At 46.5% G+C, this 26,319-nt stretch overlaps 1 protein-coding gene across 3 annotated transcripts in view; it reads right to left on the reverse strand.

The window, feature by feature from the left end:
- Positions 1-8,103: 8,103 nt before the first annotated feature.
- Positions 8,104-26,319, reverse strand: part of LOC147422205 (uncharacterized) — a 90,801-nt gene continuing 72,585 nt past the window's right edge. For all 3 annotated transcript variants that reach the window (XM_086503816.1, XM_086503817.1, XM_086503815.1), the window contains 3 exons: positions 9,019-9,249; positions 8,699-8,945; positions 8,104-8,590 (listed from right to left, as the gene is read on the reverse strand). In XM_086503816.1, the coding sequence (XP_086359942.1) occupies positions 8,457-8,590; positions 8,699-8,945; positions 9,019-9,249 (612 nt within the window). In that variant the 3' untranslated portion in view covers positions 8,104-8,456. The remainder of the gene's footprint in view (positions 8,591-8,698; positions 8,946-9,018; positions 9,250-26,319) is intronic.

The raw sequence follows: 26,319 nt of genomic DNA on the forward strand, positions 1-26,319 counted from the left end.
ATTCTCTCCCTAGCTCTACGCTTCCGCATTGTCGACTTTGACATAAGAGGGTAAGAAGAAAAGCAAGAACAACAATAAGATGGATGTTTTTTTTTGGGCAAGAAAAATATCCTTCCATTAGTTAAACAAAACTACCCAAAGGCTACAAACCACCTTTGTGAAGAGAGAGGGCTACACCAGAAACATGGGGAGACTCTCCCAGTGAGAAAACAAAGTATGTACAATGAAGGCTAGATCACGAGATGGGAGGAGGAAAACTTGTGGCTGGTAGTGCCATCTAGGCATTGGTGAAGAAAGTCTCTGGGTGCGAAGTCGCATGAAAGCCTCTCCGCGCTCCCGCATGTGGTTGAAGCTGCTTTGAAGTCTCTCAAACTGACCGCTCGTATGAGAAACTCTAGCACAAATCCGGTGTAGCAAGAGCTCCTTCTAGGGCTCCTCCCCCTGAAGAAGTCCTCTGGCTGCAAGCTTCCCAAGGAGAGCTCTACTCTATTGTTTGGGTCGATGATCCCCAACCCACCCTGAGAGTATGGCAGAGTGATGACCTACCAGGACACTTTGGCCCGGGCTGATTTTGTGTCGCACCCTGATTACAAAAATTTCTTGATCAACCTCTCCAGTTGGCTAATACAGGAGATCGAAAAGATCCAGCAAGACCTGATGTACCACATAGTAGCCAAAAGCACCTGGTTGGCCACTACAACTCTGCCAATCAAAGAGAGCAGTGCCAAGCTCCAATAAAGCAGTTTCCTTCTAATGGAGAGGAGGAGAGGAGTAGTCTACTGTTGTGAAGACAAATCCAAGTCAACCTGACATCCCAGATAACGCACAAAAGTCCCTAGGGGGATCCATCTAAAGCCCTCTCCCGGCGACCAATCAAGTGTAGGAGCACTGCCAACCTAGAATGCCACAATCTCCCTTACATAGCAATGTCTCTATGTAACTTTTTTGACACAAGGAAATACCACCATCACACTGCTTAAACTCTGCTTAAACTGTATACCCAAGTAATGATGCAACAGTCCCAAATCTTTCATCTTGAAAGTAGGATTCAAATCAGCCTTAAATTCAGCTATATGTCTCTCATTTGGTCCAGTGATTAGCAAATCATCTACATAAAGAACCACGATGAGAAGTACATCACCCTCACGCTTTACATACAATGTGCTTTCTGTTGGACTGTTACGAAAGCCTCGTTTAACCAAATGAGTGTCAGCCTTCTCAAACCAAGCACAAGGAGATTGCTTCAACCCATACAAAGCTTTGTTACATTTTCAAACCTTATCCTCTTGTCCTTTCTTGACAAAATCGCGAGGCTGCGTTACATAAACTTTCTCAAATATGTCACCATTCAAGAAAGCAGTAACAATGTCTGACTAATGTACATCCCAACCAAAATGAGATGCCAATGCACATAAAAAACACAGAATACTCATACGACAAGTGGAAGCAAAGTCTTTTCATAATCTATGCCTTTTTGTTGTGCATAACCCTTTGCAACAAGTCAAGCCTTATAGAGATCAATCTCACCTTTTTTCCAGGAGGCAAATCACATAAAGTCCATGTGTCATTTTCTATAAGTGCATCATATTCTGATTGCATGGCAGCCATCCAATTTTCTGAATTTTGTGCTTCATCAAAAGACAGAGGCTCCTCAACATCATGTAAGCTAGGCATAGCCAAAGCATAACAATTTGATGCATAAGATGCATGGCGAGAGCCTGAACGAGTACGACTAGACAAAGGTGCATCCAATTTACAGTCACGCAAAGTGTGCACCATGCCATTTATGCATACCTCTAGGCTGCTCATTCTCAGCCCTTTCCTCATCAAGTACATCATGTGCATCTGCACCAGTAATAGGCTGATCTGCAACATTTTTAGAAACCCCCATAGGTTGTACATTTTCCTCATTGGAATTTACATTCGTAGTTCCACCACTGAAAGGAGGGAACAAAGTGTCATAAATGTTCTGTGAGCTTACATTATTGTCACTAGTCCATGACAGCAAGGACTGAACAGAATCGTCCACAAACACAACATCCAGAGAAGCCAGAATATGCTTTGGTTGTGGATAATACAACTTGTAACCTTTGCTTTCAACACTATAACCAACAAAAATACGTTTGACAACCTTATCATCCAATTTTTTGCGATGTGTTTGTGGCACCAAAGCATATGCCAAACAGCCAAAAACACATATGTGCTCAATGGAAGGCTTTCTATCATGCCATGCGTTATATGGAGTAATAGACCGCAAAGCTTTCGTAGGACACCTGTTTAGTACATAAGTGGCACACATGATGGCTTCAAGTCAAAAAGAATGCGGCAAAGCTTGACTTTTGACCATACATCGTGCCATTTTCGTAATTGACATGTTTTTCCTCTCATCAACACCATTTTGCTGAGGCATATAAGGCATTGTACATTGGTGTTTTATCCCACGACTAGCCATTAATGCATTAAATTCATGAGACATACACTCCCCCCCTCGATTGGAAATGGAGGGTGCCCATAATACATTTCGAGACATTTTCAACCATAGCCAAGAATTGTTTGAAGCACATAAATATTTTGGACTTCTCTTTAAGAAAAAATACCCATGCATACCTAGAGTAATCATCAATGGAAGTCACGAAGCAAAGGTAATTGTCCAAGGACGGAGTTTGCATGGACCCACAAACATCACTATGCACAAGCTGCAATCTGCATGTGGCCCTAACTAAACCATCCTTTGGAAACTTCTAACGCTGCATCTTACCCAAAATACAGCCTTCACAAACATGTTTGAGAGGTGTTTCAAGAGGTGGCAAAAAAGCAACCATATCAGATTTCTTCAAACACAACAAACTGGTAAAATTCAGATGACCAAAACGTGCATGCCAAAGTTTTGCATCTGAAATAGCCTTTGAATCCACAACTGCATTTGCAAAATTCTTCCCACATTTCATCATCGAAACTGAGATCATGTACTATACATCTGTCATCCATAAATTTGACTACAAGACCAAGTCTAGCAAGTGCAGATACAGACAAAAGATTCTTCTTGATTCGAGGTACAGAAAGTGTGTCAACAAGTGTGAAAGAACTGTCATTTGCAACACTGAGCACAAACTTTCCAACTATCTAAATCGGATAAGAGGCATTGTTGGCACAAGTAACTGAATTCCCGTAAGGGAAAGACTCAAGAGAGGTGAACAAATCACGATGTGAGGTAACGTTCTTTATAGAACCACTGCCAAAATACCACACATGTGAATCTGCAGCAAAACTGACATGCATACATCATGGACAGTAGGATTATAGGTCACTCTGCACTAAAATTCCATTTTGCATCAACATCAATTACAATCTCCTTTCACAGAAAACTCTACAATAATTGCATTTGTAGCAGATCCAACATTTGCAGTGGAACCACCCTCTGTCTTCTTAGTCTCTTTGGATTTCAACATAGGACACTGCTTGATCAAGTGATAATGGCAATGCATCTTCTTTTTGCCCTTATCACCATAATTTCCATACGAATTGCTACCAACAGAAGCATTAGCAACAAGTGATTTTCCACTCGTAGTAGAACCATAAGAAGTGGCTACATTGTTGTTACCACCCTTTCTTTGAGCATTAAGTTGCTCAGTGATATCCTTGACACCAGCAAGGAAAGTGTCCATATCATCTTCCTCAAGCATATTCTTTTGACTCCAGCTCTTTACGCAACAATGCAATTTTTGCCTCATTGCAGCTTGCATAAAGATCAGTCAGAATATCCCAAGCCTGTTTCACAGATTCACTGAGCGAATGTAAGGAGTAATGGTGTGCTTCACAAACAACGCAATCAACGCATGAGCCTGCGCATCCTTTACATCCCAACGAGCTTGTTCTGTCGTAGGCAGAATAACAGCAGCAATCCTTGCAACATGACCTGCAACATCCTCAAAATCAACTGTATCCTCAGAACTAGGACGTACATCAATGTCCTGCACAATGTTCCAAACGCCCTTTGACACAAGAACATGTTGCATCATATAAGCCCACATAGGGTAATTGTCTCCATCCAATCTGTCCTCAGTAGAAAACATTTTGAACACATCTGCGTTGTTGTCTGCCATGGTAAATGTTGCACCTGATATGAAGACTGCCCGAGAAGAGGAGAAGAAAAATGGGAACAACACGTTCTATATAGCATAAACTGTAAAAAACCATAAGGACCTTTTATGCAAAAAACGGCACTGACAAAATTTCTCCACAAAATGACGAAATTGCATGTGCAATATTACATGTAGTGGAAACCGAGACCGAAATGAGCCCGAATCAAAAATCTGAGCAGACTAAGCTCTTTGAGCTTGCCCACCGAAATTTTTGTCGACCTACGAACACTCGCCAAACCTTACAAAAAACAAGAAAATGAGCACGCGTGTGCTGGAGCTGCTGGCGACTAAGCCCGGAAGGATGCAACCTGCTTTGATACCGATTGTTGAAATTACGGTTGCAAGAAAACACACATAGCTTGGAGAAGACAAAGGAATCTCAAGGCACACAACAGAGAGTGTATTACTTAGTGTGCAATGGAAAGATAGATAGCCCTAGAATGAATGGGCGTATATACAATGCACGGGGGGGGGGGGGGGGGGGGGGGGGGGGAAACCTCGTAGTGAGGGAAAAAATACCCCAACGGTCCTAAGTGTGTTCACACACATCACTACCACATGTATATGGTAACAATCACAAGATCCTAACACACATCACTCCCATATGTATATGATCCTAACACACCATTGTTGTGCATGAGACAGACTCTACTATATGGGACCAAAACTTAGCTCGTGCACTTGCCACATTGGGCACATAGATGTTCAAGAAGCCCATGCGCCAACCATGAACCTGCATAGTAATCCATTGGGCCCTGCCTGGCACAATAATACCTCTGCCCACAATGGCATGCTTCCATGAGTCCGCAATAGTCATACATACACCTACTTGTATGCCTCCAGGCCCACAAGCAGCTGACCAAAAGGTCTCATAGCAACCATGCAGAATCTGAACACATTGCCGAATGCGGCTCTCACAAAGATGGCGCTCTTGAAGCATAAGGATATCAATCATCCCACCCACCAGGCATCTCTGAAGCTCCTGACGTAAATGACCCAACGTTGAAACTTGGGCCCCCCTAAACCCTACACATTCCATGAGATATTCCTCATGGGATCAATGAGAAAAGACTGAGCTAGCAACAGTAGCCAACCTCGCTATCTTCGAGGCCGGCTTGGATGGGGAGTAATCTGCATCCGAGCAGCCTCTTCTAGATAGGCACGTCTGAAGTGATTGTCCCACCCAAGCCCAAGCAGAGCATGCAGTCCATAGGGCTACATCCTCTGTCCAAGAATCCTCATGTACAAATACATAGCAAGGAGGGCTCTGAGTGTCAGAAAAAAAGTGAACCACAATGTGTCCACATCCTGCTACATCCAAAAGGTCTCATAGCAGCCATGCAGAATCTAAACACATTGTCGAATGCGGCTCTCACAAAGATGGCGCTCCTGAAGGATATCAATCATCCCACCCACCACGCATCATTAAAGTTCCTGACGTAAACAACCCAACGTTGAAACTTGGGCCGACCTAAACCCTACACATTCCATGAGATATCCTCATGGGATCAATGAGAAAAGACTTAGCTGGCAACATCAGCCAACCTCGCTATCTTCGAGGCCAGCTTGGATGGGGAGTAATCTACATCCGAGCGACCTCTTCTAGATAGGCGCGTCTGAAGAGGCGCGTCTGAAGTGACTGTCCCACCCAAGCCCAAGTAGAGCATGCAGTCCGTAGGGCTACATCCTCTGTCTAAGAATCCTCATGTACAAATACATAGCATGCAATCCGTAGGGCTACACCCTCTGTCTAAGAATACTCATGTACAAATACATAGCAAGGAGGGCTCTGAGTGTCGGAAAAAAAGTGAACCACAATGTATCCACATCCTGCTACATCCAGTGGCGTCACACTGAACTTGGCTAGAGGCCAAAGTGTTTGTATCAAATCTGTCACCCCCAGGTCCCTTGTGTGGTGTGAGTGGAGTAGAAGAATACAATTGTGGCACATGTAGTGCAAACAATGCCCGGGCATCGAGATCTGCCGAAGACCTTATGGGCTGAGATTTGCGATCGTGTTTTACAGGTCTTCTACGACTTCGCTTCCTGGACAAACTCCATTTGAGGCTTACTTAGGTAGAAAGACTGATGTCTCCCATTTTCGAAGTTTTGGGAGCTATGTTTGCGTCTATGTTTCGAAGACGTAAAGAGGAAAGTTTGATTCCAAGTCCAAAATTCTTTACTGCTAGAGCATTGTGGATGTTGTTTTAGTAAGCCTCTCCATGTAGCAACAATGCCATCTTTTGCCATCTCTTGATGGACAATCTTCCCTTTTTTGAGTTTACCCAACACTTCACATACAAGCATACGGAGGCCGAATATCCAATGGAAGCCACTTCAAATCACCTGTGCAATTCCTTAAAGGGTTGTAACAGCAATAAATCGATTGAAACCCAAGAACCTCCTATTATTTCACAGTTTTTTACCTCCAACCTAAGCAACTCACGACCATGGAGTCATACAGCCAACAACTCCGCCAACCTTACCACCTCCACAAGTCAACCAACAATGCACTTGAATAGACGTGATGAAAATCAGGGAAACTTGTGAGAAGCTCAAGTCATGGGAAAAGAACCACAAATATGGAGGAGGAAGAACTTTGAATCCCTGCTGCACAAGGGGAAGCTTAAAAGTTTGATTTCTACCCGTTTTGTATTCTACGTGACCTGATCACAACCTACGATAGCAACACCTGCAGAAAGCTTACATTAACCTGTGGCCTCCATCAGCCTTCAATGTGCATGACCCACAAAGTGATACATCCCAAACATGGCTTCTTTCCCAAGGTTCAGCTGGCCCAACGTAGCAGTTTCGAACCACTAAGCAGTGTCTTTTGACAGCCAGTAGGTTCAAGCCGGCTGTACAAAATTTCAGATCTCCCATTACAGTAGATCGGTTTAGTCATGATTTTGTGATTTTGTCAGTTTAGTCATGATTTTGTGATAGTGGACATTGGAACCTACACATGCCACGTTCCTTAGCCCTTCCCCTTGTTTTGTTTTGTGTGCACATGTGCATGTGACTGGGTGCTAGCGCAAGTGCCCGTGTAAGTGTTTGCAGGTGCGAGTGTATGTGCTTTTTTTTAATCTCAGCTGGTAGTGTCTATGCCATCCTTCAGTCTGATGTATGGATTGTGCATCAAGGTAACCAGCTGTGGTCGCTTTCCGAGTCATCCTTGTGGTGGCAACACACATTGTCTCGCATTTGGCAAAGTCATCTGATGCCTTTGAAGAAACGTGTTTTCTTGTGGCGTTGCTTGGTGGGCGCTCTACTTGTTGGCAATGTGTTACATGCTCGGCATATTGCGCCTTCCCGCTTCCCCAGATGCCTTGAAGCTAAGGAAACCGTGCCACACTTACTTTGGCACTGTCGTCACTCCAAAGCCTTCATACGGCAAGTGTCGACCTCTCTTCGCTGCATTTTCCTTCCATCTCTTTTCACAGGCGCTTTGGCTTTTTGGGGTGCTCCAGTCACCGCAATCTCAGTTTGCGGTGTTCTTCACCTGGGTCAGATTTTGGACTATGTGGGCCATGTGGCACCATAGGAACTCCTTAATGTTCCAAGGCACTTTTGTTGACCCCTTTCCCTATTTCAAATTATCTCTTGGTCAAGCGCTGCATTTTGCCTATGACACTGGAGACATCACTCTTGATACCTACAGGATTTACTTTGACTGTTTCTAGCCTTAGGAGCCTCATAGTGCTTCGCTTTTTGTATCCCTTTCTTTTCGTGGGTTTTCCTCGCTTTGAGGTTTCCCACTTGTAAATTAATCAAAGCAGATTTACAAAAAAAAAAAATGTATGTGCTTCTCTTTAGTACATATGCATACTTTGGGACCAAGATGAGAGTACATGCTTGCCTACATACAAGCATCTTATTTTAAGCATGGCATTAAAAACCAGGGATGTGACTCAACAAATTACTAACAACCCTTCATCCAAAGATCACTTTTGAACTCGTCAAAAGCCAAAGAATAGTGATTGCCCAAACATAACATCTAAAGTTTCTGTATATGACCCCATGAAGAAAGAATAGAAAATACACTTGATGAATGATAGATTGCAAAGAAAAGCCAAATAAGGACCCTCCCTACAGGAAAAACAAGGTTACAAAACTATTTCTCAATGGAGAAAGCTGTGCATGATGAAGCAAGCAATAGAAAGCCGGATTGTACAAGTGAGAGCATAGTATGAAACATGTCTCGAGAAGCGATGGCTCTTAAGTAGGTTTTGTATCATCAACTGAACGACTGCAGTGCTTGATTAGACTTCTGCCAGGAGATAAAACCTCATTGATTTAAGCGCTCCACCTCGATTAGTTTGTCAAAGAGCGACCCAGAATGAACCAGAGAGTTGTCAACAAACCACCAACGCTTGCATGAATAAAGAACCTATCAAGAACAAACCCATACACTGATATGCCGACTGACATGCTAGATAGATAATTCACTGCAACACCAAAGTTTAAAATTTCTGTCAGCAATGAAAAGCCTTTGCACTCACTTAAAATGAGATAGGCTAAGCGGTCATAGTATATGAAGATAGTTAAGGGAATACCAAGAGCAGCACGTCGAGAGCATGCATCTTGATGCTGAAAATAGTTGCTAAATTTCAGCAGCAAGTCATGTGTACTGCAATCATCCATTGCACCTGCCATTGAAGCATCTACCGAACTCCCAGTTTCAAATGTCAATTTGGCATGCATAGATGCTGCGGATTTGACAATACGCCGGTGGAGGTGTGAAAGCTTGGATGACGATCTCAAGCACAGCCCCACACCAAACAAGCTAACCCAGTTCAAAATCTACACATCAAGAAGACTCTTATTATTTTCAAGATTCCGAAAGCAAGAGGAAGAGTAGGTGGAAGTTGCTTACTACTATTTCTCCAGCCATAAACGTCGAAATGCCAGAACGTTCTGCCTCAACCACCTTGTACATGGAAGCTAGGAAACCAACAATTGTGATGGAGAATATAAGTGCCAAAAAAGCTCGGAACCGATGACTAGTAGCACGAAGCCCCTTAATGACTCTTGCATATTTGCTGAAATAAAACTCTGGATCAAATCCATCGTCAAGAAGACCTTTGAACTTCAACATTTTGAGTTCCTACACAAAAACCCCTCTCTCTCTCTCTCTCTCTCTCTCTCTCTCTCTCTCTCTCTCTCTCTCTCTCTCTCTCTCTCTCTCTCTCTCTCTCTCTCTCTCTCTCTCTCTCTACGCGCTGGGACATGCTACGCTAAGGTTCCCTGCGTGCTGACCCCTGCAGCCCCGCCCCTTGCGCGCTGCAGTCCCCCTTGCTCGCACCCGGTCTTGCCCGCCAAGCAGCCCCGCCCCTGCTCGCTGCCCCCTGCAGCCTCGCCCCTTGCGAACTCAAAACTCGTGCCACCTCCGCCTCTGCGCTCTGCCCCCGAGGCCCCGCCCCTGCACGCAGCATCCCCCTGCTCCCTGCTGTTGCACCCCTTCGCGAAGCTGCCCCCTGCATAAAAGCTGGACAGCAGAAGCTGGTGGTCAGTAACGCAGGTGAAAACAACGCCGAGGGAGACATCATACGCGTAGACGTCAGCAAGAGAGCACGAGCGGCATCAGCATACGCGTAGGAGGCAACAACATTCACACAGGTAGCAAGGGTCGCCACATTTGTGGCTCGGGTTCGATGGATCCGCCTACCGAAGGGGAAGGGCCGGGTGAAGATAGCTACACCACCCCAAAAAAAACAACTACTACATTTTAACAGAGAAACAGAGATACTGTACTATCACCAGGATCCTTACAAGTTGGGAAAACCTCCAAGATACATGATGAGCTAATGATGGAGAAGGTCCAGGTGATGCTAAAATCAGAGCTAAACTATATGAGGGATGACATCAGGAAGGAAATGCATGCGAGCGCTGAGAGCTACAGGAACTCCATGTATGGAGACATGATGAGAGATCTAAGGAGAGAGATCCGGGGGATACAGAATGAGGAAATTCAGATCTTGAAAACGGAATTAAGAAACCTAATCAAGACCGAAGTAAATGTAACAGAATGCATTATGCAAAAGAAACTCAATGAGGCAGTAGCAAGTTTTGAAGCATGGAGAACAAATATGGAAAAGCACATGGGGGAAAAAGATGCAATAATCGAGGAGCTAAAAGGAGAACTTGCGGCTTGCAAATCTGCAACTAAGGAGAAGGGAGACGACCAACCTTCGGTGCTGAAGGAGCTCGAGGACATGAAGGATCATATGAAAGCTCTACGGGAAGGAGATGAACAGAAATCGAAAACGGCATCTTCACGTCTTTTTAAGACACAAGAAAAGGTTGATGAAGCAGAGAAATGGATTGAGGATGCGAAGAAAGGGAAGGCCCTGATGCCCGAGACCACAACAACCTCCACCATTATTAATATGACCATTGAGGAAGAGCAGAAAAGGAAGAATTGGGCTCTGCATGTGCCGGTCACAGGAGTCAAAGACAAAGAGAATGTAGATGAAGAAGTGAAGGAACTGCTACAACGCATGGGCATCACAGAGCCCACTCACACAAGTGCATGGAGAGTCGGCAAGAAAGGAATCGATGAGAAGGGAAACGTAAAGGATAGGGCACTTATTCTCCGCTTCCCGAATATAGAAATAAGGAAAGAATTTCTAAAGAAGAGGCCAACTCTTAAGAAAACCGGTATTTTCTTGGGAGATGACCTTACATTGGCACAAGTGGCACACATGCAAGAGTTGATGCCAGAGATCAGGGCAGAGGGCAGCAAGAGAAAAGGGGAAAATCGCCTTTTATATAGAAGGGAAAGTAGTGGTTTTGGAAAAGCACTCATCATGACGGTGCGAGACCTATGGGGCGACGCTCCGAATAGCGGCGTGGAATTGTAATGGATCATATAGGCTAGATGTAGGTGCCTTTGAAGACAGCTTTAGGGACAAAGACATAGTTTTCTACTCAGAGACGCACCAGATACCGGGACAGCTTATGCCACATGTGAAGGGTTATTTATGGGAAACAACTGGTCGACCAGACAAGAGATCTCTACGGGGTAGCCAGGGTTCAGGGGAGTAGCAGTTTTATTTAAAGAGGAGCTGAAACCACTACTACAGATTATCAGGAAAGATGAGCAAGCAAGGTATTTGTGGGTGAGAATGAGAGCCGAGACAGGTAGATTTCTATATATCGCTATATGCTACTTCCCTCCAAGTACATCAGTCTACTCCTCACCTAAAGGACAGTCCCCTTTGTCCATATTGAATAATGACATATGGGAGTTCTCTAGAGATGGAGACATCGTTCTCTTAGGAGACTTTAATGCCAGAACGGCCAACTCTCAAGCAATATTCTATGATACTTCTAAGGAAATGCTCAAAGAAGTGGATTTATCACAGAGGGGGCTTACTAGAACCTCACAGGATAAAGAACACACTGAATATGGGAGACATCTCATGGAGATGGCAACTACACATGGTTTGGCCATTATTAATGGTCTAAAGAATTTCCCTTTATCTGGGGGATTCACATGCTTCCCGCACAGGCATGGGGCCAGTACAGTGGATTATGTCATGACTTCACCAAGCTTTATTTCTAGTATCAAGGACTTTAAGGTGGGACCCAGACCGGTTGGGATTGCAATGGATCATGCTCTCTTGACCTTATCAATCTCCTTCCAATACAATGCCTCTCAAGTACAAAGGAAGAAGACACACACAAGATATACTTTCACGCCAGAGACTGATTCAGTCTATGTGGAAAAGATCTATGATAGGATGTGGGCAGCCGAGCCAGTATATACTATAGAGGAGATTACTTCTCAGTTAACAGAGATACTACATGGAGCAGCACAAGAGGCATACCCACATACTCAACCTGATCAGAAGAGAGGATCTGGGAATATGCCTCAAAACAGTTGGTATGACGAGGAATGCAGAGAGACCAGAACCCAAGTCCAGAAAGAGCTAGCACTTGGGATCATCACATATAAGCAGTCTCGGATTGCTCTTCGGCGTATAGTACGTCGCAAGAAAAGGGCATTTTTAGCCAAACTGGAGAAGGATTTATATCAGCTCTTCTTGAGTCAGGACTCACATGAGGCCTGGCGTTTATTTCACGAGCACTCACCACCTCCGACGATTACTTCTCCTGAGATTTGGGGTCAATATGTAACATCATTATATATGGTATCTGGACAGCCTCCATTACGAGATCCGCTAGAGCCATGCCCTGCTACTAGTACTTTCTTTACTACGGAAATGGTGAAAAAAGCCATTGATAAGATGGAGACAAGAAGAGCATATGATCATGATGGTTTAGTAGCAGAACATCTGATCCATGCTAGGGATCTACTTTCAGAGGTCCTTGCTCGTCTGTTTAATCGGGTCATGTGTGAAGGATTACTTGAATCTTGGAAATTATCTACTATCGTACCTATTTTCAAGTCAGGAGATCCTATGATACCCGGAAACTACCGTACCATTATGGTAGGTCACACATTAACCCGACTGTACGCATCCATTCTTGAACAAAAACTCAGTAGATGGGCAAAGAATGAGGGCATACGGGCAACAGGACAAGCTGGATTCAGGAGGGGTTATTCCACTTTAGATCATATTCTTACGCTCAGAGCCATTATTGAGGAAGGAAGAGCAAGCGGGAGAAGGATGTATTGTTTCTTTGTGGATTTTTGGAAAGCTTTTGATACAGTACCAAGGGCCAGATTGATGCGCAGGATGCAAGAGTTAGGGGTCCCCAAAGAGATTATTTGGGGGATCATGGCCTTATACGGGTCAATAACTGGTTATGTACGTACTCCAGAAGGGGATTCCGACATTGTTCATTCCACCGTTGGAGTAAAGCAGGGATGCCCACTGTCCCCTACTTTATTTGGTATGTACATAGATGAGGTATCAGATTACATTGATAGAGAGGGTGACAAAGGTGCTCAACTTGCAAGGTCATGGATCCCTTCGCTGTTGTATGGAGATGATATTGTATTGATAGCAGAATCACCAGAGGGAATGCAGAGGCAGCTAGATGCATTACATAAATTCGCGGAGGACAGTGGACTGTCGGTAAACTTGGGTAAAACCAAAGTTATGGTGTTTAACACCACACCGCAGTGGGTTAGGAGATCGGCACCTACATTTGCATATGGCCAGGATACAGTAGAGTACACAGATGCATACACATACCTTGGTGTGGTATTTGCACGACCGAAGTTTACTCTTAAGAAAGCGGCGGATGCTAGATTGTCCAAAGCCTCTGCGGCCTTGGGAGAGTTGGAGAGGATGTGTTCACAAGTGCAGTTTCAAGAACCACGAACAAAACTTTGGCTCCTTGATACTGTGGTGGATTCGGCTATGCTTTAAGGGGGTCCACATTTGGGGACCATCTGCGGATCAGGATAATTGGAAGTCAATGGAGAGACCTTTGGTATCTATGATTTCCCGAATGATTAGAGCCAAGGCCTCCGTACCACACACGATTACTCGAGCGGAACTAGCTGCCCCTCCGATAGAAATTGAAGCTCTTACCAGATCAGTGTCCTTTATACATGGTTTGTGGGATACAAATAATTGCCGATATACTAGACTGGCCCTTGAATCTTCTCGACAATTAGCAATGAAAGGGGATACATCATGCTGGTATGCGCAACTGTCCTCGTGGTTTCAGAGACACGGGTTCAGTATGGAAAGATTACCCCCCTTCCAATACTCTCTTGCGGCTCCATCACTGGCAATTACACGAACGGAGATTAATAAAATCATCCGTCAGGATCTTATACAGTTGGATACTAAGAGGACATGGGTAGACCCTACACAAGAATTGGGCACGAAGATGGCCGACTACAAAGAAAACTTCCTACAGCTATCTGAAGATGGATTTGTGATTCGTCCGAGCTACATGGATACCCACCTGTCTCATGGTTTGAGATGTGCTATTGGTCAGATTCGTACATCCTCACATCAGCTGGAAATTGAATTTGGCAGATTCAGGGGAATCCCACCCGAGAGCAGAATTTGCAAGTTATGCGGAATAAGGCCGGAGACAGAATTACACTACATATGCCATTGCACCGTATACTATGAGATACGTGGGCGTTTCCACTGCCTATTTAAAGAAGGCTTTGGACCTCTAGATAGAGTCATGCAATACCAAGATCAAAGATGCTTAGGCTTGTACCTACTGGAACTACATCGACACAGGGATAATCTAATGAGGAGACAAAGAGCACTACAGCCTCAGAGGCAGATCACAGATTTCTTTGGATCCAGAGAAGCAGGAGTGGAAGGAGTACCCACATTCATACCAAAGGCACCCTCATTGACAGGGCGATTGAGCTTAGGAAATCGAGACGACCACGACCGAGATGCAGAAGCACACAGGAGACTACAAAAAAGGATTAGAAGCATTCTAACCAGACACCCAGAATGCTCCTAAGAAGTTTATTTAACACTTTGTATTAGTTTTTCACATTTATTTTCACACTTTCACACTTTTCACACTTAGTACTTTAGTACTAAGGTACCCAGACATTGTAACAGATTCACCACACACCACTCTTGTATCAGTTTGGTCTCATAGGTCATTCTGGACTTTCGAAGACGTTAATATAACATTTCATTTCATTTTCTCTCTCTCTCTCTCTCTCTCTCTCTCTCTCTCTCTCTCTCTCTCTCTCTCTCTCTCTCTCTCTCTCTCTCTCTCTCTCTCTCTCTCTCTCTCTCTCTCTCTCTCTCTCTCTCTCTCTCTTTTGGAAAAAGTCAGGGCTGTAAATTATTGAGTACAAAATAATCCCAGCGGATGCCAAAGTAGCCTATCACGTGGGGTGTACAAGCTGAATGAAAGGAGGAGAGCCACTATAGTGACTACTCGACTAGAACAATCTCATGGTGGTCGGTGTGAGGAGTGGAGGAGAAACCACTGAGGAGGGGCATAATGCCAAGTAATCTGACCACCTATCAGTGTGAAGAAAAGTGGGGATCGTGCCCAACGCCGAAGGAAGGCAAATCGACGAGCCTCGGTTGCTCTAGATGTACTGGAGGACGAATCCCACTGCCAAATCAGGGTGTGAATGGTGTCTAGCCAAATGGCAGTGAGGATATCCTGAAAGAGCTGTGGAGCCGCACTGAGAATGTGAAGACAACGAGCTCTCCAAATATTCCATAGTGTAATACTAGTGATGACTGAGAAAACTGCATCATGTGTCTGCGAATCTCCCTGCCAAGCAATCTGTGGTAGCATAGCCAAAGTCCCTCGTCGATAACCAGTGGAGGTAAGCATGAAGGCTGGATCTGTGGCTGAGCCCTCGTAGAAAAGATGCGGGCCGGGCATCGACATCAACCATGAGACAGATCCCCAAGTAAGAAATCCATGTTGAACACCTGATCTGTTGAGTAGAGAGCAAACTGCAAGCCACACTACATGGGAAGCTGAGCATGACCAAAGACAGTGAGCAGGTGACTCAAGTTGGCGGAAAGGGCAGAGAGTACATAACGGATCATGACCCATAGTAGTTAGCCAAGTCCCAACTGGTAGTCCCGCATGAGCAATCATCCACATGAAAAAGGAAATACGACGAGCAACATGTAAATCCCAGATCGCGAACCAAAACTGTTGCAGATAGGCATGAGAGAGGCCTGAATGTAACCAGAAACGCATACGAGTGGGCTGCTGTCTCATCAATGCTAATCTTCCAATCCGGACAGTGTACTCAAAGAAGGATACAGGTGCACTTGTGGGATCTGAGTGAGGCCAATGCAACTGTCCTAGGTCCCAGTAAAGCTACGATAGGGCACAGCCCTCCCACACCCAAAGCCTCCAAAGTGCAGCGTCAGCGGAAGCAAAACGGGGGTCAACACAACCACGCTTCCCGCGTGAGCCAACTACTCGTATGGCCTCCCATCGGGCGCCGGAGGAGATAAGTAGTGGAGAAGTGGCAGCGTATGTCAATCGAGCATGAATCCCCTGAGAGTTGTCAGTATCAACTGTGAATAGCATGGTGTCCAAACGAACTAATAAGAGAGTGCTCTGGTCAAAGAGGCCTTCCCAGCCACAATGAGGGGGCATCTGAACCGTGCCGCGCATGACTGCATCGCACTGTGAAGGAACGGCAGAATCGATCTCAAGCAGTTTGTCTGGCACCCAGCGACCAATGTCATAATGTTCTGCCACAAAATCTGCATCCAGCATACGTGTCTCCTAAAACAACCGCATAGAGGCAGCAGGGCCAGAGTCCCAAGCAGCCCAATCAATGTGAGTCCTCTCTCCAAGCTGACGAGGTGGATTAACCGAAGAATCAAGAACTATAGCATTCCAAATGAGAGGTTGGCGCTCAATCTCCTCACGACATGAGGGAGGTGAGCGTACGATAGTCCATCTCATGGAAACCCAAATCTGAAGGAGCGATCGGAGAAAGGGTGAGAGGGTGGAAGTGGACAAGGGAGCATCCGTAGAGAGAAAACGATACCCTGAATGCCAAGCATGACCGTCTCTAGTGCCGAGTCGTGGAGTCACTGTGCAAAGAGCAGCCTGAAGAAGCATCTTCCAAGGTTCTTGGCCGGGAAAAAGACCCCGAACAATAAGCTTGGTAAGAAGTGCGCGGCTCTGTAACTCTGGATCAATGATGCCAAGGCCTCCCTCTGACCTAGGACGAATGATCGTGGACCAGCGAACTCTAGCACGAGTATCAATAGTCCCATCTATGCCACTCCATAAAAAATTCCTTACTAGTCGGCGGAGCTGAGCTATCACACCAGAATGTAACATCCAACAAGAAGCCGTATACCATACTGTAGCCAGAATGACTTGGTTGGCGACCAATGCACGGCCAGCCAACGACAGATGACGTGAAGACCAATGGCATAGCTTCCTGCGAATAGACTGTAGTACGGGTGCAAACTGTTGCTGTGAGGAAACATCAAATCCAACCTAGAAGCCCAGGGATCTGCATGTCTGACCCGGCTATAGCCATGTGAAACCATTATCTACCCCCCAAGTAGGTATGTCATCACTGCCAACCAATAACCCAAAGGATTTATGCCAGTTAATGCGTGCACCACTGGCAATGCAAAAAACCTGTAGGGCCTCCCGCATTGCATCAAGAGCGGGTAGCAAATAGCGCAACATGAGCATAGTGTCATCAGCAAACTCTTGATCGATAAGGTCTGGAGTTGTAGGTACTGGCATGGTCAATCCCCGAAATGCATGACTCTGAGCACGAAGAAAGTCAGACATAGTCTCTCCCACAAACAGATACAGATATGCTACTAAAGGACATCCCTGACGGACAGATCGAGAAAGCTCAAAACTGCGACTGACACGGCCACCAATAGTAATAGCGTTGCTGGCAGTTCTGAAGAGAGCGGAAATGCATGAAATCCATCTCAAAGGGAAACCCATCCTGGCTAAAGATCCTTCGAGAAAGTCCTAGTCAGCACGATCGTATGCTTTCTCGAAGTCTAGGATGAAAAAAGCGAGAGGTTCAGAAGATGATCTTGCCCACTCTACTGCCTCATAAAAAGTGAAGATATTATCCAGAATGCATCGATCCATAACGAAGCCTGTCTGAGAAGTATGAATAATATCTGGTAAGAACGGCCGCAAGCGATGGCTGATCAGTAACGCTAATATCTTATAGACCGAAGGGAGTAGGGTAATAGGTCTCCACTGTCGGAGCTGAGTGGTGTCACCCCCCTTCGGAATAAGAGATATGAGACCTGAACAAAGAGCCGGATGCATATATCTTGATGCAAAGATGTCCCGACAACCGCGAAGCAGTGGTATACGCAATACATCCCAATATGTCAAAAAGAAGGCTTTGGTGAGACCATCCTCGCCTGGACAAGAGGATGGATCAAGACTCTCTATAGCAGCATGGAGCTCTGTAAGTGTGAAAGGCGCCAACAAGATCTCTACCATAGTGTCTGTACAACGATGTCGAGTGTGCTGCCAGATTTGCTCACGGGCAAGTAAAACCTCAGGAGTGCATACATCAAAAGTAAACACTGTCTCAAAATAATCTGCAGACATATCAAGAATAACATCAGGATGCATATGTAGTGTCCCCTGAGCATCGCACAAAGTCCGTAGAGTGGTGCCAGGAGGGCGTTCTTTATGTGCCGCGAAGAAGTCTTTATTCATTCGATCGGCTTTAGCTATCCAATGAGACACTGAAGCATGATGCGTGAACTCAGACCTAGCCTCCTGTACGCGACGAATCTCTTCTGTGAGCTCTGTCTGTATAGCAGCGAGATAAGCATCCTGAGGCCACTCCTCAAGCAAGCGCTGAGTGGAACCAAGAGGGATGTGAAGATCAGACTCACGTACTCTCAACTGACGATGAATGATAGCAGTCTGATCACGGCAGTAAATACTAGACTGAGAAATGCAATGAGCAAGAAACTCTCCAGGGGGTCCACAATAAGAAGCATCCGTGGACCACAAGTCATGAATCTGCTGTTGCAATACTTGAGTGGTGAGAACACTGTCAGGGATGCGGCAACCTCGTCTCTGAGCAGAGGATCTAGTGAAGGAGATAAATAATGATGTGGGAAAATGATATGAGAGGCTGGTTCCTCTCCATATAGTAGTAATCATCCTAGAGCTGATGCCCAAGGGCCAATGTAAAAACGGTCAAGTCGCTCTAATAATCTCCCTTGCTGTCGTTGAAACCCCCAAGAGTAATGAAGAGTAGCAGGGTGATGACCAAAATAGGGTATGTGCCAAGCGTCAACACCTTGAATAGCTAGAAGAAATCGATCCCAAGCTGGCTGCTCATCGGGAGAAATGGATGATAGAACGGGAGGTGTGGTGGCTTGCCAATCAGAGTCGCTCTCAACGTTGTTGAAGTCACCTCCAACAACCCAAGAGTCTACAGCAGGTAGAGCAGCAGCCAAGGAGGACCAAAAAGTAGCCCTCTCCCGAGGGGTAGTGGGTGCGTAGACTGACATAAAACCAATGATAGATTCCCGAATCCGAATACAAACATAAACTGCTCTGCCAGCGACTAGTGTGCCATGCTGCTGAACTGAGGCCAAGTAACGTGGCCCCACTGAGATGCATACACCGCAACTCTGACCATGAAGGCCCAGAGCAAGCTCCCAAAAAGTGCGGACGCACGATGGCATGAGATTGCCAAAAGGAGTGGCAATTTTATGCTCCTGTACTAGTGGTATATCCACAGTGCCCACTACATGAGTGTGTAAATCTCTGCGAAGTAAAAGCTTACGGGAACCTTTTACCCGAGAAGTCTGTAAACCATTAGCATTCCAAGAAAGTACATGTAAATCCATAGATTGCATGAAAGAGTAGGTATAGTATCTGACTAGCTGCGCATCTTCTTGGAGGCAGCTGGACCATCCAAGGGGTGAGCTTCAGGCGGTAGGAAAGCAACCCGCAAGCCCTCTCTAAAGTATGGTGTCTCATTGCACCAACTGCGAACCTCAGCTTGTTTACATTGCATTACCGATGCTGCAGCCTTGACACCCCAAATGCGCATAGAAATAGGAAGCACCACATCTGAGGATACATGAATGACCATAGGCATCTCTCTCTCTCTCTCTCTCTCTCTCTCTCTCTCTCTCTCTCTCTCTCTCTCTCTCTCTCTCTCTCCACACATCAAGGGCTCATAGTGAACCTTGGCAAGACCAAGGTCATGATCTTTCACACCTCCAGGACAGGGCGAAGCCGAGCAGTACTCACAGCAGTCAGCACGCGGGCAGGTCAATGTGGTTGATTCATATGTATACCTGGGGGTGACTTTCACTGGCACCACTGGTAGATTTTCCATGGCACAGGCAGCCCGAGACCGGCTTACACAAGGATATGCAGCGCTGGCCACCTTGAAGCGCAGATGCCATCAGGCCCACTTCCAAGAGCCCCGCACCAAGGGGTGGCTTTTTGACACTCTAGTCACACCTGCCATGATGTATGCAGCCGCTGTATGGGCTCCAGGGCTATCCGCATCCCTATGGACACAGATAGAGCGCCCACAGATCATCATGATCTCCCGTTTGCTCCACAGCAAACCCTCAGTACCACATGATATCATCAGAGCAGAGCTAGCTACCCCACCAATGCTAGTAGAGGCTCTCTTTCAGACAGTTTGTTTCATACAACGCATGTGAGAGCTCCCACCAGACAGACTCACCCGCAGACTCACCCACAGAGCTTTTGAGGCATCGATACAGCTACATCAGGAGGGGGACACGAGGGCATGGTACTCACAGGTCATAGAGTGGTTTACATCCCATGGCTTGGACATCACGGATCTGCCCCCTTTTCAGTATAATCCCGACTCCCCTCACATACGCCTCTCACACATCGAGAGGAATTGAGTTCTCAGACAGGATCTCTGGCAGCTATACATCAGGGAGACATGGATCACACGAAGAGGCAGTACTACAGAGACCACTTCCTCACTATTGTAGCAGATGGTTTTATCCAGAGACCGAGATACATGGATGTCTATATGACACATAGAGCACAGGTCGCCATCGGACAGCTCAGAGTATCATCACAACAGCTAGAGATTGAGGCAGGGAGAGCGGCACATGTCCCTAGATCAGGAGGATATGCAGACTTTTCACAGCAGAGGTTGAGAGCGAGGAGCATTACGTATGCAGATGTAGAGCATATGAGGAGATTAGAGGCAGATATCTGACCTTGTTTGCAGATCAGCTCACTCTACATCAGATCTTTGAGTCCAGAGACCAGCGACAGCTCGGCCGCTTCCTCATATAGAGGCACAGTAGCATCGGGACTCCCTCCTCCAGGCAGCACTAGGGATGAGAGACGAGCGCCAAACACAGCTCACGGACTTTTTCCAAAGGACCATAGCAGCACCATCACTTTCGACCACCCAGAGAGGAGTGACTCTACAGCAGGCTGAGGAGGTCCGAGCTCGCAGACACCCACGCACACATGGACGTAGGGCACCCCACCTACACCAGAGAGAGATCCAGGAGATCCAGGAGCACTACTACAGATCCTTGGAGAAGCGACGTACTCGGGCTTTTGCACATCCAGCCACAATCTTACGCGGATTGTCCGCACCCTACCCATCCATGCATCATGTATTACACCCTGATTATGGGACTGGATGGAGTTAGAGATAGGATAGCATCTCATGATTGTATTTACCCCAGCATATAGGATTGCATCTCTCCCCCAGTTTTTGGAGCTCCACCCCCACCCTCTTTGTATCACCTCCCCCCAGACATTACACAGGATAGTTTACTTTTACTTTTGTACCCTTTTATCCTTTATGGATACACAGAGGACACCCACCTCATGTACTTTGATTTGTCTCATAGACCGATTTCGGCCTCTTTATAGACGTTAAAAAATCTTTCTTTCTCTCTCTCTCTCTCTCTCTCTCTCTCTCTCTCTCTCTCTCTCTCTCTCTCTCTCTCTCTCTCTCTCTCTCTCTCTCTCTCTCTCTCTCTCTCTCTCTCTCTCTCTTTTTTTTTTGGAAAAATCAGGGCTGTATATTACTGAGTACAAGATAATCCCCAACGGATGCCAAAATAGCCTATCACGTGGGGTGTACAAGCTGAATGTAAGGTTGAGAGCCACTATAGTGACAACTCGACTAGAATAATCTCATGGTGGTCTGTATGATGAGTGGAGGAGGAACCACTGAGGAGGCGCATAATGCCATGTAATCTGTCCACCTGTAAGTGTGAAGAAGAGTGGAGATCTTGCCCAACGCCGAAGGAAATCAAATCGACGAGCCTCGGCTGCTCTAGATGTACCTGAGGAAGAATCCCACTGCCAAATGAGGGTGTGAATGATGTCCAGCCAAATGGCAGTGAGGATATCCGGAAGGAGCTAAGGTGCCGCACTGAGAATATGAAGACAACGATCTCTCCAAACATTCCAGAGTGCAATGCTAGTGATGACTGAGAAGATTTCATCACGTGTCTGAGGATCCCCCTGCCAAGCAATCTGTGGTAACATAGCCAAAGTCCCTCGTCGGTAACCAGTCGTGGTAAGCATAAGAGCTGGATCTGTGTTTGAGCCCTCGTAGAAAAGATGCGGTCGGGGCATCGGCATCAACCAGGAAACAGATCCCCAAGTGAGAAATCCATGCTGAACACCAGCTCTGCTAAGTAAAAAGCAAACTGCTAGCCAAACTGCATGAGAAGACGAGCATGACCAAAGGCAATGCGCAGGTGACTCAGGTAGACGCAAAGAACAGCGAGTACATAACGGATCGTGACCCATAGAAGCTAACCAAGTCCCAACTGGAAGTCCTGCATGTGCAGTCATCCAGAGGAAAAAGAAAATACGACGAGCCACATGTAAATCCCAGATGGCTGACCAAAATTGCCGTAGATAGGCATGTGAGAGACCTGAATGTAACCAGAAACGCATACGAGTGGGCTGCTCTAGGTGCTGTCTCATCAATGCGAATCTTCCAATTCTGACTGTATACTCAAAGAATGATAAATGTGCGCCGGTGGGGTTAGAGTGAGGCCAATGCCACTCTCCTGGGTCCCAATAAAGCTGAGATAGGCCACGACCCTCCCACACCCAAAGCCTCCAAAGTGCATCATCACCAGAAGCGAAACGGGGATCAACACAACGACGCTTCCCGCGGGAGCCAACTATTCGTGTGGCCTCCCAGCGAGCATCGGGGTAGACAAGGCGCGGAGAAGTAGTAGCATATGTCAGCCTAGCATGCATCCCCGAAGAGTAGTCGGTATCAACTGTGAACAGCATAGTGTCGAAACGAACCAATAAGAGAGTGCTTTGAGAAAAGAGGCCTTCCCAGCCACAATGTGGAGGCATCTGAACTGTGCCTCGCATGACTGCGTCCCAGTGTGAAGGAATGGCGGAGCCAATCTCAAGCAGTCTGTCTGTTACCCCGCGACCAATGTCATAATGTTCTGTCACAAAATCTGCATCCAGCGTACGTGTCTCATGAAACAACCGCATAGAGGCAGCAGGGCCAGTGTCCCAAGCAGCCCAGTCAATGTGAGTCCTCTCTCCAAGCTGACGGGGTGGATTAACCGAAGAATCAAGAACTGCATCATTCCAAATGAGAGGCTGGCGCTCAATCTCCTCACGGCATGAGGGAGGTGAGCGTTTGATAGTGCATCGCATGGATACCCAAATCTGAAGGAGCGATCGAAGGAAGCGTGAGAGAGTGCTGGTGCACAAGGGGACATCCGTAAAGAGAAAACGATACCCTGTTTGCCAAGTATGGCCATCTCTAGTGCCGAGGCGCGGAGTCGCTGTGGAAAGAGCGGCCTCAAGAAGCATCTTCCAAGGTTCTTGGCCGGGAAAAAGACCCCGAACAATAAGCTTGGTAAGAATGGCGCGGCTCTATAATTCTGGATCAATAATGCCAAGGCCCCCCTCTGATCTAGGACGAATAACCGTGGACCAGCGAACTCGAGCACGAGTATCAGTAGTCCCATCTATGCCACTCCATAAAAAGTTCCGCACAAGTCTGCGTAGCTGAGCTATCACACCAGAATGTAGCATCCAACAGGAGGCCGTATACCATACTCTAGCCAAAATGACCTGGTTGGCGACCAATGCACGGCCAGCCAACGACAGATGACGTGAAGACCAATGACAAAGCTTCCTGCGAATAGACTATAGCACAGGTGCAAACTGCTGCTGTGAGGAAACATCAAATCCAACCTGGAAGCCCAGGTATCTGCATGTCTGACCCGGCTGTAGCCATGTGAAACCATTATCTACCCCCCAAGTAGGTATGTCATCACTGCCAACCAATAACCCAAAGGATTTATGCCAGTTAATGCGTGCACCACTGGCAATGCAAAAAACCTCCAGGGCTCCCCGCATGGCATCACGAGCTGCTAGCAAATAGCGCAACATCAGCATAGTGTCATCAGCAAAATCCTGATCGATAAGGTCCGGAGCTGAAGGTACTGGCATGGTCAAGCCACGAAATGCATGACTCTGAGCACGAAGAAAGTCTGACATAGTCTCTCCCACAAACAGATACAGATATGCTGCTAAAGAGCATCCCTGACGGACAGATCGAGAGAGCTCAAAACTGCGACTTACACGACCACCAATAGTAATAGCACTGCTGGCAGTTCTGAAGAGAGCGGAAATGCCTGAGATCCATCTTGAAGGGAAACACATCCTGGCCAATGATCCTTCGAGAAACTCCCACTCAACACGATCGTATGCTTTCTCAAAGTCAAGGATGAAAAAAGCGAGAGGTTCAGAAGATGATCTGGCCCACTCTACTACCTCATAAAAAGTGAAGATATTATCCAGTATGCATCGATCCATAACAAAGCCTGTCTGAGAAGTGTGAATAATATCTGGTAAGAATGGTCGCAAGCGATGGCTGATCAGTAACGCTAATATTTTATAGACCGAAGGGAGTAGAGTAATAGGTCTCCACTGGCGAAGCTGAGTGGTGTCACCCGCTTTCGGAATAAGAGATATGAGACCTGAACAAAGATCTGGATGCATATAGCCTGATGAAAAGATATCCTGACAACCACGAAGCAGTGGTATATGCAATACATCCCAATAGGTTAAAAAGAAAGCTCTAGTAATGCCGTCCTCGCTTGGACAGGAAGATGGATCTAGACTCTCGATAGCATCATGAAGCTCTGCAAGTGTGAATGGGGCCAACAAGATCTCTGCCATAGTGTCTGTACAACGATGGCGAGTGTGCTGCCAGATCTGCTCACGGGCAAGTAAAACCTCAGTAGTGCATACATCAGCAGTGAACAATGCCTCAAAATAATCTGCAGACATATCAAGAATAACATCAGGATGCATATGAAGTGTTCATTGAGCATCGCACAAAGTCCTGAGGTTGGTGCCAGGAGGGCGCTCTTTATGCGCAGTGAAGAAGTCCTTATTCATTCGATCAGTTTTAGCTATCCAATGAGATACTGAAGCATGATGAGTGAACTCGGACCTAGCCTCCTGTACGCTACGAATTTCCTGTGTGAGTTCTGTCTGTCTAGCAGCGAGATAAGCATCCTGAGGCCACTCCTCAAGCAAGCGCTGTGTGGAACCAAGAGGAATGTGGAGGTCAGACTCACGTACTCTCAACTGACGATGAATACTAGCAGTCTGATCACGGCAGTAAATACTAGACTGAGTAATGCAATGGGCAAGGAACTCTCCAGGGGGACCACAATAAGAAGCACCCGTGGACCACAAGTCGCGAATCTGCTGCTGCAAAACTTCAGTGGTGAGAACACTGTCAGGGATGCGGCAGCCTCGTCTCTGTGCAACGGATCTAGTGAAAGAGATAAACAATGAGATGGAAAAATGACCTGAGAGGCTGGTCCCTCGCCAAATAGTAGTAAATCCACCTAGAGCTGCTGCCCTCTCTCTCTCTCTCTCTCTCTCTCTCCCCCCCCCCCCCCCCCCCCCCCCCCCCCCCCCGGCCCGCTCCCCCCAAGTGTTGTTTCTCTCTCTGCAGCCCTCTGCACAGCCAATCACCAGCCTGCCTGTGAGCTGAGGGCTGTGAGCTTTGGGTTGCGTGGGCTGCTCACCTCTTCCCAGCCCATGCGCCACTCTCCCCCTTGACAGGTTGTTGCCAACAATAGGCTGTTAAGCCCTTCCTTTTTTCTTTGTACCACCTTCAGAATCAGCAATGGGAACCACGATTAGTTCATCATCAATATGCAAGTCTCCCCCAACGGTAACAAAGGCAACGTTCATGGTCACAAACAAATGGATAACGAGGGTGGAAAAAGAGATGAAGGAATGGAAAAACGGAGACAGAAGGATGGTGGAAGGAGAAGGCCAGCCTTCAAATGTTTTTCAATGAAGGCAAGCAACGGAAAAAGGAGAAAGAGGACCTTCGCACGGAAATCCAAGCACTTAAGGCAGACTCACAAGCACTTAAAGAGGAGGTTTCAGCCCTCAAGCGAGAGCTTGTTGAGACTAGAGCAAGCGTTGGACTTGAAGGAGGAGAAATCCAACCTTCAATGATATGAGGAACTCAAAGTCATCAAGGAACACGTACGGAAGATCGAGGAGGAAGAGAAGCAAATGAGGTCGTGGGTGGATGTGATCACAAAGACACAAAAGAAGGGGGATGAGGCCGAGAAATGCATAGAAGTCGCCAAGAATGGGAAAAGGAAAACAACAACCACCATCCCAACTTCCACAATCATCAACATGACCTTAGAAGAAGAGCTTAACATGTACGAGTATCCAGTCTAAAAGACCGTGATGATGT

Source organism: Adiantum capillus-veneris, chromosome 27 (genome assembly GCF_014529385.1).
Source record: "Adiantum capillus-veneris isolate H3 chromosome 27, ASM1452938v2, whole genome shotgun sequence".
In the NCBI taxonomy this organism is placed as follows: domain Eukaryota; kingdom Viridiplantae; phylum Streptophyta; class Polypodiopsida; order Polypodiales; family Pteridaceae; genus Adiantum; species Adiantum capillus-veneris.